This window comes from Pituophis catenifer, unplaced genomic scaffold (assembly GCF_029215685.1).
Source record: "Pituophis catenifer annectens isolate HBS135680 unplaced genomic scaffold, rPitCat1.0.hap2 SCAF_1, whole genome shotgun sequence".
NCBI classification, from domain to species: Eukaryota; Metazoa; Chordata; class Lepidosauria; order Squamata; family Colubridae; genus Pituophis; species Pituophis catenifer.
Window position 1 is genome coordinate 91,612,266 of NW_027256881.1, and position 12,367 is coordinate 91,624,632.

Consider the following 12,367-nt stretch of genomic DNA (forward strand, 5'->3'; position numbering starts at 1 on the left):
TACAAATTGACAAAGCAGATGTCTATAGATGCTGATGTTCATGGTCCCATTTCTGAACCTTGTCCATTTATTTTAAGCAGCCTATACTGATGGGTCAAGATCGATAAAGCCTTACAGACATTACCTTATTCTGAGCAATTAATTTCCAGAGGAAAATCTCTGCCTGACTTTTCTTGCTTCTTCTCTTGTTTTTTGACTAAACCTTGATACCTATTCAGCTTTGACCATGCCTCTGCCATATTCCTCTGATTTTTGACTAAATATTGTAAGTGGTCCATTTTGGGATCCCTAGAAATTGGACACTATTATCTCTGGACTGATTTGCATTTAATTAGATATGAATACAGTACTGGACAATTTGAAAGTGACTTGGAAGAACTGCTTTGGATAAAATTCAGGCTTCCAAGCTACTTTAAGACACGCACTATAGATACATTTTTTAAATGTTTCAATTTATTAAAGCAGTGATATCCTTTTTCATGTTGAGGCTGTAACCAGAAAGAAAAACTGCATGCTTTAATAAACAGCAGAGAACTGGTTTGTTTATACAAAATCTAAAGTAATTCTTCCGAATAATTTCTAAACAGTGTTAAGCCTTAATTGCCCAAAGCTTAATATAGTTCTTCAAGACAAAGGAAAAAAAGAAATTCTTGCAGATTTTATACATACAAGTCAAAACCCCCTAAAATCCCCTAAACAACAAAAGTGTATCTTCATGATTTGAAACATGGCGTTATGACATTTGATAAAAAGTATTCCAGAAATCTAAGTGATATTTTTTGTGTGCTTTGATTGGAATCACATAAACTCAAATTAAAAAAAAAATGTTTCTACACATTTGTGTGCTATGTGTATGTATGCATTCAATTTGTAACCAAAATCAGCCCCCACAGACAAATTATAATATAAATTACATTCAGACTGGTTGCTATTTTCCTTTAAACACTTCCACATTTGATATATATGATCTTTGAACATTCCCAAGTACAATAACATTTTCTCTGAAAAAATTAATTAAATATATTGTGATTGGCCTATGATCCTAACCTTTGGCACACCCGCTATACAGTCTCTCTCTCTCTCTCTCTCTCTCTCTCTCTCTCTCTCTCTCTCCCTCCCTCCCTCTCCCCCTCTCTCCCCCTCTCTCTCTCCCTCCCTCCCTCTCCCTCCCTCTCCCTCCCTCTCTCTCTCCCTCCCTCTCTCCCTCTCTCTCTCCTTCCCTCCCTCCCTCCCTCCCTCCCTCCCTCTCTCTCTGTGTGTGTGTGTGTGTGTGTGTGTGTGTGTGTGAGAGAGAGAGAGAGAGAGTGTATGGGTGTCTGTAACAATAGTATTTTCTTCTTCCTACTTTAAGAGCTGACTGAGAAGCAATAGTACCCTTTAGACTGTTAGTCCATGTAGTTTTGAAGCATATTTATGGAAACTGCTACCATTGGGTTAATATTTGCCTTCAGGCAAAACATGAGTGAGACATAAACAAGAAACTGAACACATTTATCTTCATTTGAGGTTGACTTTGCTCTTACTGTCATGGCTAAGCATTTGTTAATGTACAGTATAATGTGCTTTCAAGTCATGGCAATTAAATTCAAATCAAGGAAAATCATTTACATCACTTAACTACAAAAGATATATGATGGCTTGATTTATAATGTGAATTTGCATATACTGTACCCATTTTAATTCCTTACTTGAGAGCACGAGAGAAAAGAAAGTGTAGCCATACTAATATTAAAGATTAACTGTCTTTCTCTGGGTGCATGTGAATAGAATATCAACATAGAATATGAAGTAATGGCTATTCAGGGCTCTAAGGGGTTTAGTTTATTTGAATTACTATACATTATATGTATTATATAGTAACCACGAACTAGTCACTAGAATTTCTTTCCATTTTCTTCGTATTTCAATAACAATTTTGCTGCTGTAACTTACTTCAAATAGTAATTTAAATAATATATCAAAGATTTCACCAAGTTATATCCATTGTATTTTGACTTTATTTTTAACTGGAAAATAAAGCTCCTTATCTTGTTTAGGTCAACTCTGATTGATTATACATGGAAAAAAAGTCTGTAAAAGGGACTTTATGACCAAACACCCACCTCTACTGCCGTCAAGTTTCTTTGGTTGATTGCTGATAATCTGTCTGCTTCCCGAATTTTATTAGTTGCTTCTCTTAACAGGTTCAGAGCATCATCAATTTTATCATGGTAGTCTGCTAGTTTCTCTTTGACTTCATTTTTCAGGTCCTCGGTTTTCTTCTTTGGCTCTACAAATAGCTTGTTCATGTTCTTCAAGAGGTCTTCTGCTGACCTACAACCATACCATAAACAATGTTGAATAATAGATCTCGCATTCTGCTCATGCTGTCTCCTTCTGATAGGCGTTTAAAAATGGACTTAGTTTATGCAGCTATCCATTAGGACATGTTTCATTCATGATATTGCTTTGCAATGCTTACGGGTTTTAGCAGGTACTAACAGCTCCTTAGCCTGTCTCTTGCTGACAGATTGAGGCATAACATCATTAATAGTTCAAGGTAGAAATATATGCATTGGATTTAATTGGATCTTGAACTGTGTAGTGAATCAGGCTGATACAGAAAAAAGTTGTAAATATCAAGCTCAAAGCAGAGATCTTTTGAAGTAGACTAATCTCAACCTCTGGGCTATGGTGATTCACAGAAGCAGAAAGTCATTTCACCTGCAAAATTCTGCATTTCTGCTGAAATTCCTGGACTGATGGATCTAGTTTCTATTTTCAGTGGCCAACTTCACCAGGGACTCTCTAAATTCAGTACTTTTATCTATGTGGTTTTTAAAAAGAAGCCTTTCATAGAGGTGACCAAAGCTGTTGTTTCCTCAAGCTTCATGGTTCCAAAATGTATTCCTAAGCTCACTTTTGAGGTAATAGTTGTAAATATAACATAATTCAGGGATAAAAATAACTCTAAGAAAAGTCTGGTTATGTTTTTCTAAATTAATAAAGCTGTACAAAATAGATAGAATCTGGGGATATTAAGGCCTCAATGCCATTGATCCAGGAGAGAAAGGAGGGAGGGAGAGAGGGGAGAGAAAGAGAGAAGGAGAGAGAGATTTTTTTCTCTCTTTCTGCATTAATTTGTATACTAATAGTAGAATAACAGAGTTGGAAGGGACTTGGGAAGCCTTCTAGTCCAACCAGCTGCCTAAGCAGGACACCCTACACCATTCCAGAAAAGTGACTGTCCAGACTCTACATAAAAGCCTGCCAGGAAGGAGCACTCACAACTTCTGAAGGTAAGTTGTTCCACTGGTTGTTTGTTCTATTAGGATTTTTTCCCTTAATTCCGGGTTGCTTCTAACTCCTTGATTAGATGGATTCCATCCATTGTTTCTCATCTTACCTTCTGGTGCTTTGGAAAATAAATTGATCCCCTATTCTGTGTGGCAGCCCCTCAGATATTGGAACATTGCACCACAGATATTCTCACATTCTTTTCACTAGATTAGACCTACCCAATTCCTGCAACCATTCTTCATATGTTTTAGTCTCCAGTCCCATAATGTCTGTCTGTCTGTCTGTCTGTCTGTCTGTCTGTCTGCCTGCCTGCCTGCCTGCCTAACTATCATCTATCTATCTATCTATCTATCTATCTATCTATCTATCTATCTATCTATCTATTTCACACACACAAACACACACATCTTAGTAATATATATTACTGATAAGTGATTATAGCTATTCTCAAACAGACATAACACTTTTTTTTGTTATTCTAATTTTTGTTCTTTATTTGAAGTCTTAAACTGCCACTGAAATTTCAATTTCCCCTAAATCTGAAAGGAAATTTGATTACAGACATAATAAGATCAACTATTATTTCATTTATATTTTCCCCTTTACCACTTACTCTAATTCATCTTGAGCTACTGCCTTTTGCACTTCCAATTTTCTCTTCCTAAATTCTGCCATCATTTTGTCAACTTCACTTTGTAATTCTTGAAAGCTTTTGTCAAGTGCCTTGTCTGGGATCCCAAGTGTCTCATTCAGTTTTAAAGCATCATCATTTACACCTGCAGAAAGATGGCAAATTATGAATGTCAACAAAATGCCAGCAGATAATGTTTAGCATATTCATTTGATTTCATTTCATTTATTGAAATGTTCCTGTGATATTCCTCATGTATGGGAATGAAATTATGTCCCATTATTCCAATAATAAATAAAGAGACAGCAGGACTGGACATCATATATGGGATCATAACCTATTTGTACAACCCAAGTCAATCAGAATAGACATGGAAGAGACCTTGGAGGTCTTCTAGTCCAGCCACCTGCTCAAGCAAGAGATCTATACTATTCCAGACAATGTTACATAATGTATGCAAGCAGTGGTGGGCTGCAATTTTTTTAATAACCACCTTAATGACTGGCTGGGTGGGTGTGGCTGGGTGGGCATGGCCAACTCGATGTCACTTACTTCATTGCCTCGCCTGCCCTCTCATTACCGTGGGGATGCTGTAATGGTCGTAAACGTGAAAAATGGTCATGTCACTTTTTTCAGTGCCTTTGTAACTTTGAATGGTCACTAAATGAACTGTTGTAAGTCAAGGATTACATGTACAAAAATACAAAAAGCTTCTTTGCTTACAAAAAGCTTCCCTAAATACCAGTCATTAGATTAGAAATGGGAGAATACACACTGAAGATCAATGAATCACAGCCGTCATGGAAACCTAAACCATTCTGTCTGAATACCTTCCTTTTCCTCAGCAATACCTGCAACCCGTAGTTACAAATCAGGCAGGTTGCCAGAGCATCTTGAGGAATTAAAATAGTTAAAATACAAGGATAACTATCAGCAGCGAAGTTACTCTTGCTCATAAAGCGAAACCCTTTAGCAAAGAGGTCATTGAAGCTCTCCAGAAAGTGGGTAGGCATATTTAGGCTACAAAATGCAGAGCTAAAGAGACAAATTAATAAATTAACATCTTGAGTGAGGGCTAATCTCATTTTGCCTTTGTTCAAACCTTGCTGCAGTGAATTTTTGCCTATGAATATCTATCTCTTTATCTCTTAACTGCTGATATCTTCTGTGGGCTATTAAGGAAGGTGGGGGGTGCTTTCTCCCTCTAAAAAAACATGTTTTTCCATTTCTCATTCAGGGAAATATATTATTTATTTATTTATTTATTTATTAAATTTATATACCGCACTATTCCTAAGGGACTCAGGGCGGTGAACAGCGAACGATAAAAATACATGTAATACAAACGTTAATAAAAAAAACCAATTAAAATATACTAAACACTCTGGTCCTAGATAATTCAAGACATCCCAGTTTAAAATAAAATCAAAAAGCAATATAAAGGGAAAGTTAGGCCAGGCTGGCCTGCTGAAACAGGAATGTTTTGAGGGCACGGCGGAAAGTGCGCAGATCTGGAATCTTCTGTATCTCTGGGGGGAGCTCGTTCCAGATGGTGGGTGCCCTCACAGAAAAGGCTCTCCCCCTGGGGGCTGCCAGTCGACATTGTTTGGCTGACGGCACCCTTTTTAATATTTATTAAATATATATTCTTCCTTTTTAATATTTCTCAAAATATTTCATTCTTCTAGGAGAGGGGTGGGTGCTAACTTTCTATAGTTGGTGCCATGTTACTATGCTGCCATATTATCATGAGAGAAAACTAAAACAAATTGGAAAGAGGATCCACTTACTATCAGTGAGCAACCATGTGTCTTGCCCACTTTCTGGAAACCAAGAAAGTCCAATTGCCTTTTGAAAAAAGCACCTTTGGGACAACCATGACCTGGATGACTGAAGAATCCCCATAGACAAGAGACTCCTGTGCTCAGTGGACTGACAAAGCACAGTTTCCCACCCAGGAGAAGCAATCATTAGATCCATTTGCACCACTTAAAGATACCAGCTAGTCTCACTCACCTCACAAGATATCCTTAGGTAATCATCCAGATTTAAGGAAAGATCACATGCCCCCAGAAAGGCAGTAAAAAAAAATCAGACAATGCCAAGCTTGCATCCTGCCTCTCAGCCATTTCTTCTATGGCTATGCCAAACCTTCTGTAAATAGCTGTTCCAACCGTGTTGGAAGTATACTCCAAAAAGCTTAAAATAATCCTTTAACCATCTTTAAGAAAGTCAAGCCTCAGGAATAAAAGTACCACAAAAAACTGGGGGGGGGGGACACTCTGAAGAAGCTCAGTCTACAGGACATAAATTCTGGGCGTAAGGCTTACAATGTAACAAGCTTAACCCAGAGGCAGTTTCTGAAAACACTTAAAGCATCAGGGCAATTAAGATAAGGATTAGGCTAGAAATACAGGCATACCAGAATGTTTCCTTCCTGCCTCCCTTCCAGGATTAGCCCTGTAAAGTGGGAAAAGATTTCTTCCAATAACCGGTTCTCCGAACTGCTCACAAAATTAATATCCGGTTCAGGAGAACCGGTACGAACTGGTAGCAGCCCACCTCTGTGTGGAAGGTACTTTACTCAGCATTGCTGGAAAAGAATCACACCTCAGTTCTATCAAGTTTACAATAAAAATTATATCTGTCTGGTCTTCTTTATTTAGTCTGTTTTATAATCCCTAAATATTGCTTAATACCTTCTAATTACTATTCCCAATTGCACTCTCAAGTTCATGGAATAAAATTCCTTTTAGGGATATAATTTTCTGAGTCTCAAGATGCATGTATTCATTTGCAAGCAGATGTTCGTTCCCAGCAAGAAATAGTGTATTTTTAAAGCCATTTTAAGAAATTAAAAATGTACTCTTAATGCACCTTGCAGAGTACTAAAACTACACGGCGCTTTTTTTCTTCTCCCCTTAAATGAAAATTTCACTGAGTTGAAAATAAACAACAGCAAAGCAGAAATTACCCATTAGTTATTTAATCATAATAGCTATTCTTCTAGACTAAAAACGTTCCTGAAGGAGAACATTTAATTTCTGCTGTTCTGTGGTCGTAATTGCCAATTTACCAACAAACTACCCTCCTCAGATTGCAGGAAGTCTGCAATTATTTGACGATAGTTCCTGTAGTTTAACACAAAAGTCCAGTATTTTAATCAACCGATCCTCTCATTTTATAAAACTCTTGTTCAATGTCTTATATAATTATTCTTAAAAATGTGCTGCTTTCCTTTCCTCGAGACACCACTGCCATTTTCTCTTTCTTACCTTCTGCAGCCTGGAGGGTGACTTTGATGAGCTGTCCAAGCGACTTCGCTCTCTCATTAGTTGTCTTAGCATCCTGTCCAGTTTGTTCCCCATCTGCTGTCACCTTGGTCGCCTGGCAATACAGATTAAAGAAAAGTGTAATTAATGAACATGACAAGGAGATACTCCATCTGTCTGAATACACTTGGAAACCTTTCCTCAAGCAAAAGAGATCAATGAATTATTGATCAGATATACTGGAAGTGACACATACTCTTCCCAAGTACACAATTACATTTTATAACCACTTCTATCATTAAGGGGCCACCACAGGCTCAATTTTTCATTTCTTGGAGCACACATTGGAAAGAATAGGACACAAAGGAATTCTGGATAAAAAAAAGGGGGTTATTCCCACCCTTAAATATGTAAGACTCTACATCTGATGAAAATATTGGTGTCCCAATTGAAATAATGGATCTCTTGGGATTTTATTAGGCATTTCAGTCCTACTGATTTTAGTGTTACATGACACTTAGTTACTGTAAGAATACTTAAGCAGCACTTCTGAGTGTAGTTTTAATGAACAATTCATAATTTGTTTATATTACTACACTGTATGAGATGACCAGGCTGAGCCTGAGGATGGGGTCAAACACATCATGAGTTTGGAGTCTCTACACTCCCATAAGAGACTGAGGCCCCACTTGAAGTGCCTTGACTCTTATTTGGCACAAATTTCCTTGACCATTAGTAGTCCATATTCTTGTATGGTAAAAGTTTCCTTGTCAAGTCATGTCTGACTCTAGGGCACAGTGCTCATCTCCATTTCTTGACAGAGGGATGAGGGAGACAGCATTGTCCAAAGACATTTTCCATGGTCATGTGGCCAGCATGGCTATACACCACTGAATTCTGTCATATAGGTAGCATGAAAGAAACTTATAGTACTTTTGAACTCTATCCTGGTTCCTGACTTCTTGCACCTGACATATGCCCCCATGTGATTTATCAACAGTAAACCCTCCCACTTTGCAATATAAATCACAGTTCTATATACATCCTTTGTGGGACAGATCAAAAATAGTAATTCACATTTTCCCCATTCCCCTTTCATTATTTTATTGCTAGAGAAGTAAATAAATCTCAGATATGTTGAATCTGCAATCTCCTTGACACTGGAAGTTAAGATCTCAATATCCAGTGGATCTAATTTGTCAGGTGTATTGGGAAGAATATAAGTACAAAACAAAACATGGTCTAGAGCAGGAGTGTTAAACTCAAGGTCCGGGGCTGGATTGGGGTGCTTAGATCTGGCCTGCGGGGCCACCCTGGAAACAGTGAAGGACTGGCCTGCAGTGTGTCTGCCAGGGAAAACGGAGCTCGGGAGGGGCTCTCCCGAGCTCTGTTTTCACTGGCAGAGGGTTGCAGGAAGCCATTGCAGCTGAAAACAGAACTCACAAGGGCTACAGGCAACCCTCCCAAACTCTGTTTTCACTGGCAGAGGGTTGCAGGCAGCTGTCACAGCTGAAAATGGAGCTCGGGAGCCCGTTTTTGCTGTCAGAGCACTTGGGCCACCACAGGCACCGTCAGAAGTGACATTGAGCTAGCCACCCCACCCCCCCGGCCACCCCCCTGCCCCCCCAACACAACCCTGATGCGGCCCTCAATGAAATCTAGTTTTACATCCCTGGTCTAGAGAGCGATTGTTTTGCTATTGTTCATATCATAGATATCCAACCAGTTAGAAATATGGAAATAAAATGATATTGAAATTATACCATATCACTGAGATTCTGAACTCTCAGTGCATGCTGGTTTCCAATAGTAAAGGGAACATTAACATGAGAAGCTGCAAAGTGAAATACATTACTTTATATGCCTAGAGACCCTTTGGCCTCTGTAATGTCTTGCCAAATGAGGGGCGGGGAGCTTAAAACTTTTCTACATGATCAGACAGAACTCTGGGAAGAAGGAAATTGGTAAGATTCTCCTTTCCACTAGCCAATACAATACAGATCTAGGAAACCTCATTGGCTGGCTTCACATTATTAATGTGGCCCTTTGTTTAGTGAATAAACCATATACTGCTGGCTTCACATAACACATTAGATCCAAACTGAACACCTTTTACCTTAATATAATGTATAAATACAGTGATATAGAAATGAGCCCAATATATTTTATGGGACCTAATTCCTGGTGCGTGGAATCCATTATAAGCTAATACAGTCATAGATTGGTAAATTATCATTTAGTTACATTATAAATTTACTAACTCAAATCGATTATTAAAATATTTTTAAAGTTACTACAATGAATTTAACAAAAATGATTAAAAACAATATAAAAATAATATAGGTTGTTTTTGGAAATGCAAATAGGGTACCACATCTGGACCAAAAAAATCTGAGCATTAAGCAATAACAAAGAGAGACAAAAACTCTTATCTCTTTTCTAGTGGCTGTGTGGATTTAAATCTTCAAATAGTACAGTTCTAATATTTTCTGTCTCTTCCAAACAAATGTAGCCATATAGGGAAATAGTATATTGAAGGAAGAACTAACATTTTATTCTCCGAAGATCCATTCTCTGTGTCAAAATTGGTTTCTATTTATCTTGTGTATCATTTATCATCATTATTTTTTTTTTCACCTCCTAAAGTTTTCTTCAGCCAAGGAATTGGACAGTTGAATCACACTTCATCTTTAGATACTGACCATGCTGATTTTGTCAACTTAATACAGTAGCATTTTTTCCTTTCCTTAATCCATTATTTTCTTCTAGGATTTTTCTAACATGCTTCCTAATGAAGAGATCAGGGATATTTTCAATACTTGGACATTTTTGAATGCACAGAATAAACATATTGTCCAATATGGATTTTGAGTTTGTCCAGAAAACATCCAAATTTCATCAATGTGAGTCAGTTCAGTTTTTCTTTTTTTAATCACTAGGTGGCAGACTTTCTATGGATATATAATCCTCTACCTGGTAACTAATGAAAATTCTGGTTTCTGTAAGTTTGTAGTTTTTAACTAATGAAAAGAATAACCAACAGCAGAGGTGTCATCTCAGGAGGATTTTACTTCCAGAAAACAAAGGTTTTAATAACAGACTTTTCACCCCTCTTTTCTAAATGAGGTTTGCTTGATAGGATCTAAATCACAACTGAGATTTGATTTTGATGCAGGATTTTTTCTCTTGCTGCTTGCCTTTGTTGAGTTACAAATTAAAATGTATTATTTCTTTGCACTTCCTTTTTAAAGAAATGGCATTACAAATTAAAAAACTTAAAACATGCGAAACATAAGCCCACGTTCTACATTTCATTTTGGTACTTTATGATTAACAAAAATATATAGAAGAGTGCATATGACATATTGCCATCGTTTATTTTAATTTGCTGACTGTTGACAGAATTTTTGTCCACAGAGATATAAAAATAGCCAATACCTTCATTATAAAAGGAAGGCTCAAGAAAAAAAACATATTAAGTTTAAAAACCAGTGTAACCTGGCACAGTAGCCTAGCATTTCCACAATCCTGGCCCTATCCCCATGCGATCCAACTTCTAAAGCAGCCATGCAAAAACTCCAGCTGCTTTAATTATTTGAAATCTGGTCTTTTGCATTCCAAAGCACATCTTTTGAAAGAGATGTATAGTCCTAGGGGTTTCATTCCGTAGTAAATATTCTAGGAAGGAAATACACTTTGAGTATTTTCTTTTTCAATTATGCTATTATAAGGAGGAATACCAGAGCCAAGTACATTTCAGCATTGAGCCATTCCACATAGGGCTTTTGAACTGCCCACAAAATCTACTTTGGAGTTATGTGGTCCAGTGGTGGGTTGCCCCCGGTTTGGACTGGTTCGCAAGAACCGGTAGTAAGACCAACGGGAGGCTCCGCCCACTGATCCGGATGTCATCATAGGTGATCTACGCATGCGCGAAGCGAGCACGTGCGTGCAGGTGCAATGCAAACTGGTAGTAAAGGTAAGGAGAACCCACCCTTGATGTGGTCCCACATCATTGTCAGCATTCAGCCATTGTACAAATTAATTTCTAGCTCAACTATCTGGGATTTCTAGCTTCTTGGTGGGAACTTTAGACAAACCCTATTTCCCATCTCTTGGGTTTCAGATGAAATAATATTTTCTTCATGGCTCTTGAAGAGGGAAGTTTCAATGAATTCATCCTCCTGCAGCAACTCATTTTTTAAAAAAATAGTCAGACAAATTCATATCATATTCATATTCATATTTTATGATGTTTGTGTTTATATTTTTCTTGACTGTACACCGCCTTGAGTCCTACGGGAGAAAGGCGGTATAGAAATATAATAAATAAATAAATAAATAAATAAATAAATAAATAAATAAATAAATAAATAAATATCGCTCGCTTTAAAACACAGCAAGGGTTGAGGTGAGCTGATTTGGCCAGTGAGAAACTGAAATGAAATTGATAAGAATCTACCTTTTGTACCTTGAACCGTGGTGGCACAATGGTTAGAATGCAGTACTGCAAGCTACTTCTGTTGACTGCTGGCTGCCAGCAGTTTGGCAGTTCAAGTCCCACCAGCTCAAGGTTGACTCAGCCTTCCATCCTTTTGAGGTTGGTAAAATGAGGACCCTGATTGTTGGGGGCAATATGCTGATATGTGAAGTGGTATATAAGTCTAAGTACTATTGCTATTGCTATGGCTTCTCTTTGCCCCATAATGTATTTGAATGGTGTAGAGATGAGTTTATGTGCTTGTAATTTATTTCTTTTCTTTTTATGGAGAACTGGGGATGAAGAGGCTTTTTTTAGTTGCTCTAAGACAATTTATTTCTCTCTTACCTTCCCCATCGACAACTTTGGCCATTTTTACATGCCAGCAGGCTGTAATCATTGGTTGGAATGTTTTTTGCCTGCAACCTACAACCACGGGTTCAGCAAATGGGAAATGTGTTTGGTTGGAAAATAAGATGCATTTTAATTTATTTATTTCATCCAAGTTGCTTCTCCACACAGAAAGAATTCAGGAAACCAGGCTGTAAACAAGCAGCTGAAAACTTCATCACTACCAGAAAAGAGACTACAGACCTTTCTTCAAAGAAAGGCTCGGAGAAATAAATCATAGAATATAGAATATGCCCTAATGTGCTGAGATATCAGATATGCTGGTTCTGTTGAAAAGAGTTCACTTTCTGAGAT

General features: G+C 37.7%; 1 protein-coding gene across 1 annotated transcript in view; it reads right to left on the reverse strand.

Annotated features, from left to right (window-relative positions):
• The window catches only part of LAMA2 (laminin subunit alpha 2), a 350,257-nt gene that overhangs the window by 104,083 nt on the left and 233,807 nt on the right, over positions 1-12,367 (reverse strand). Inside the window, exons 36-38 of the mRNA XM_070931786.1 lie at positions 7,186-7,297; positions 3,893-4,055; positions 2,103-2,313 (exon numbers count right to left, since the gene is read on the reverse strand). Coding sequence (XP_070787887.1) covers positions 2,103-2,313; positions 3,893-4,055; positions 7,186-7,297 — 486 coding nt within the window. The remainder of the gene's footprint in view (positions 1-2,102; positions 2,314-3,892; positions 4,056-7,185; positions 7,298-12,367) is intronic.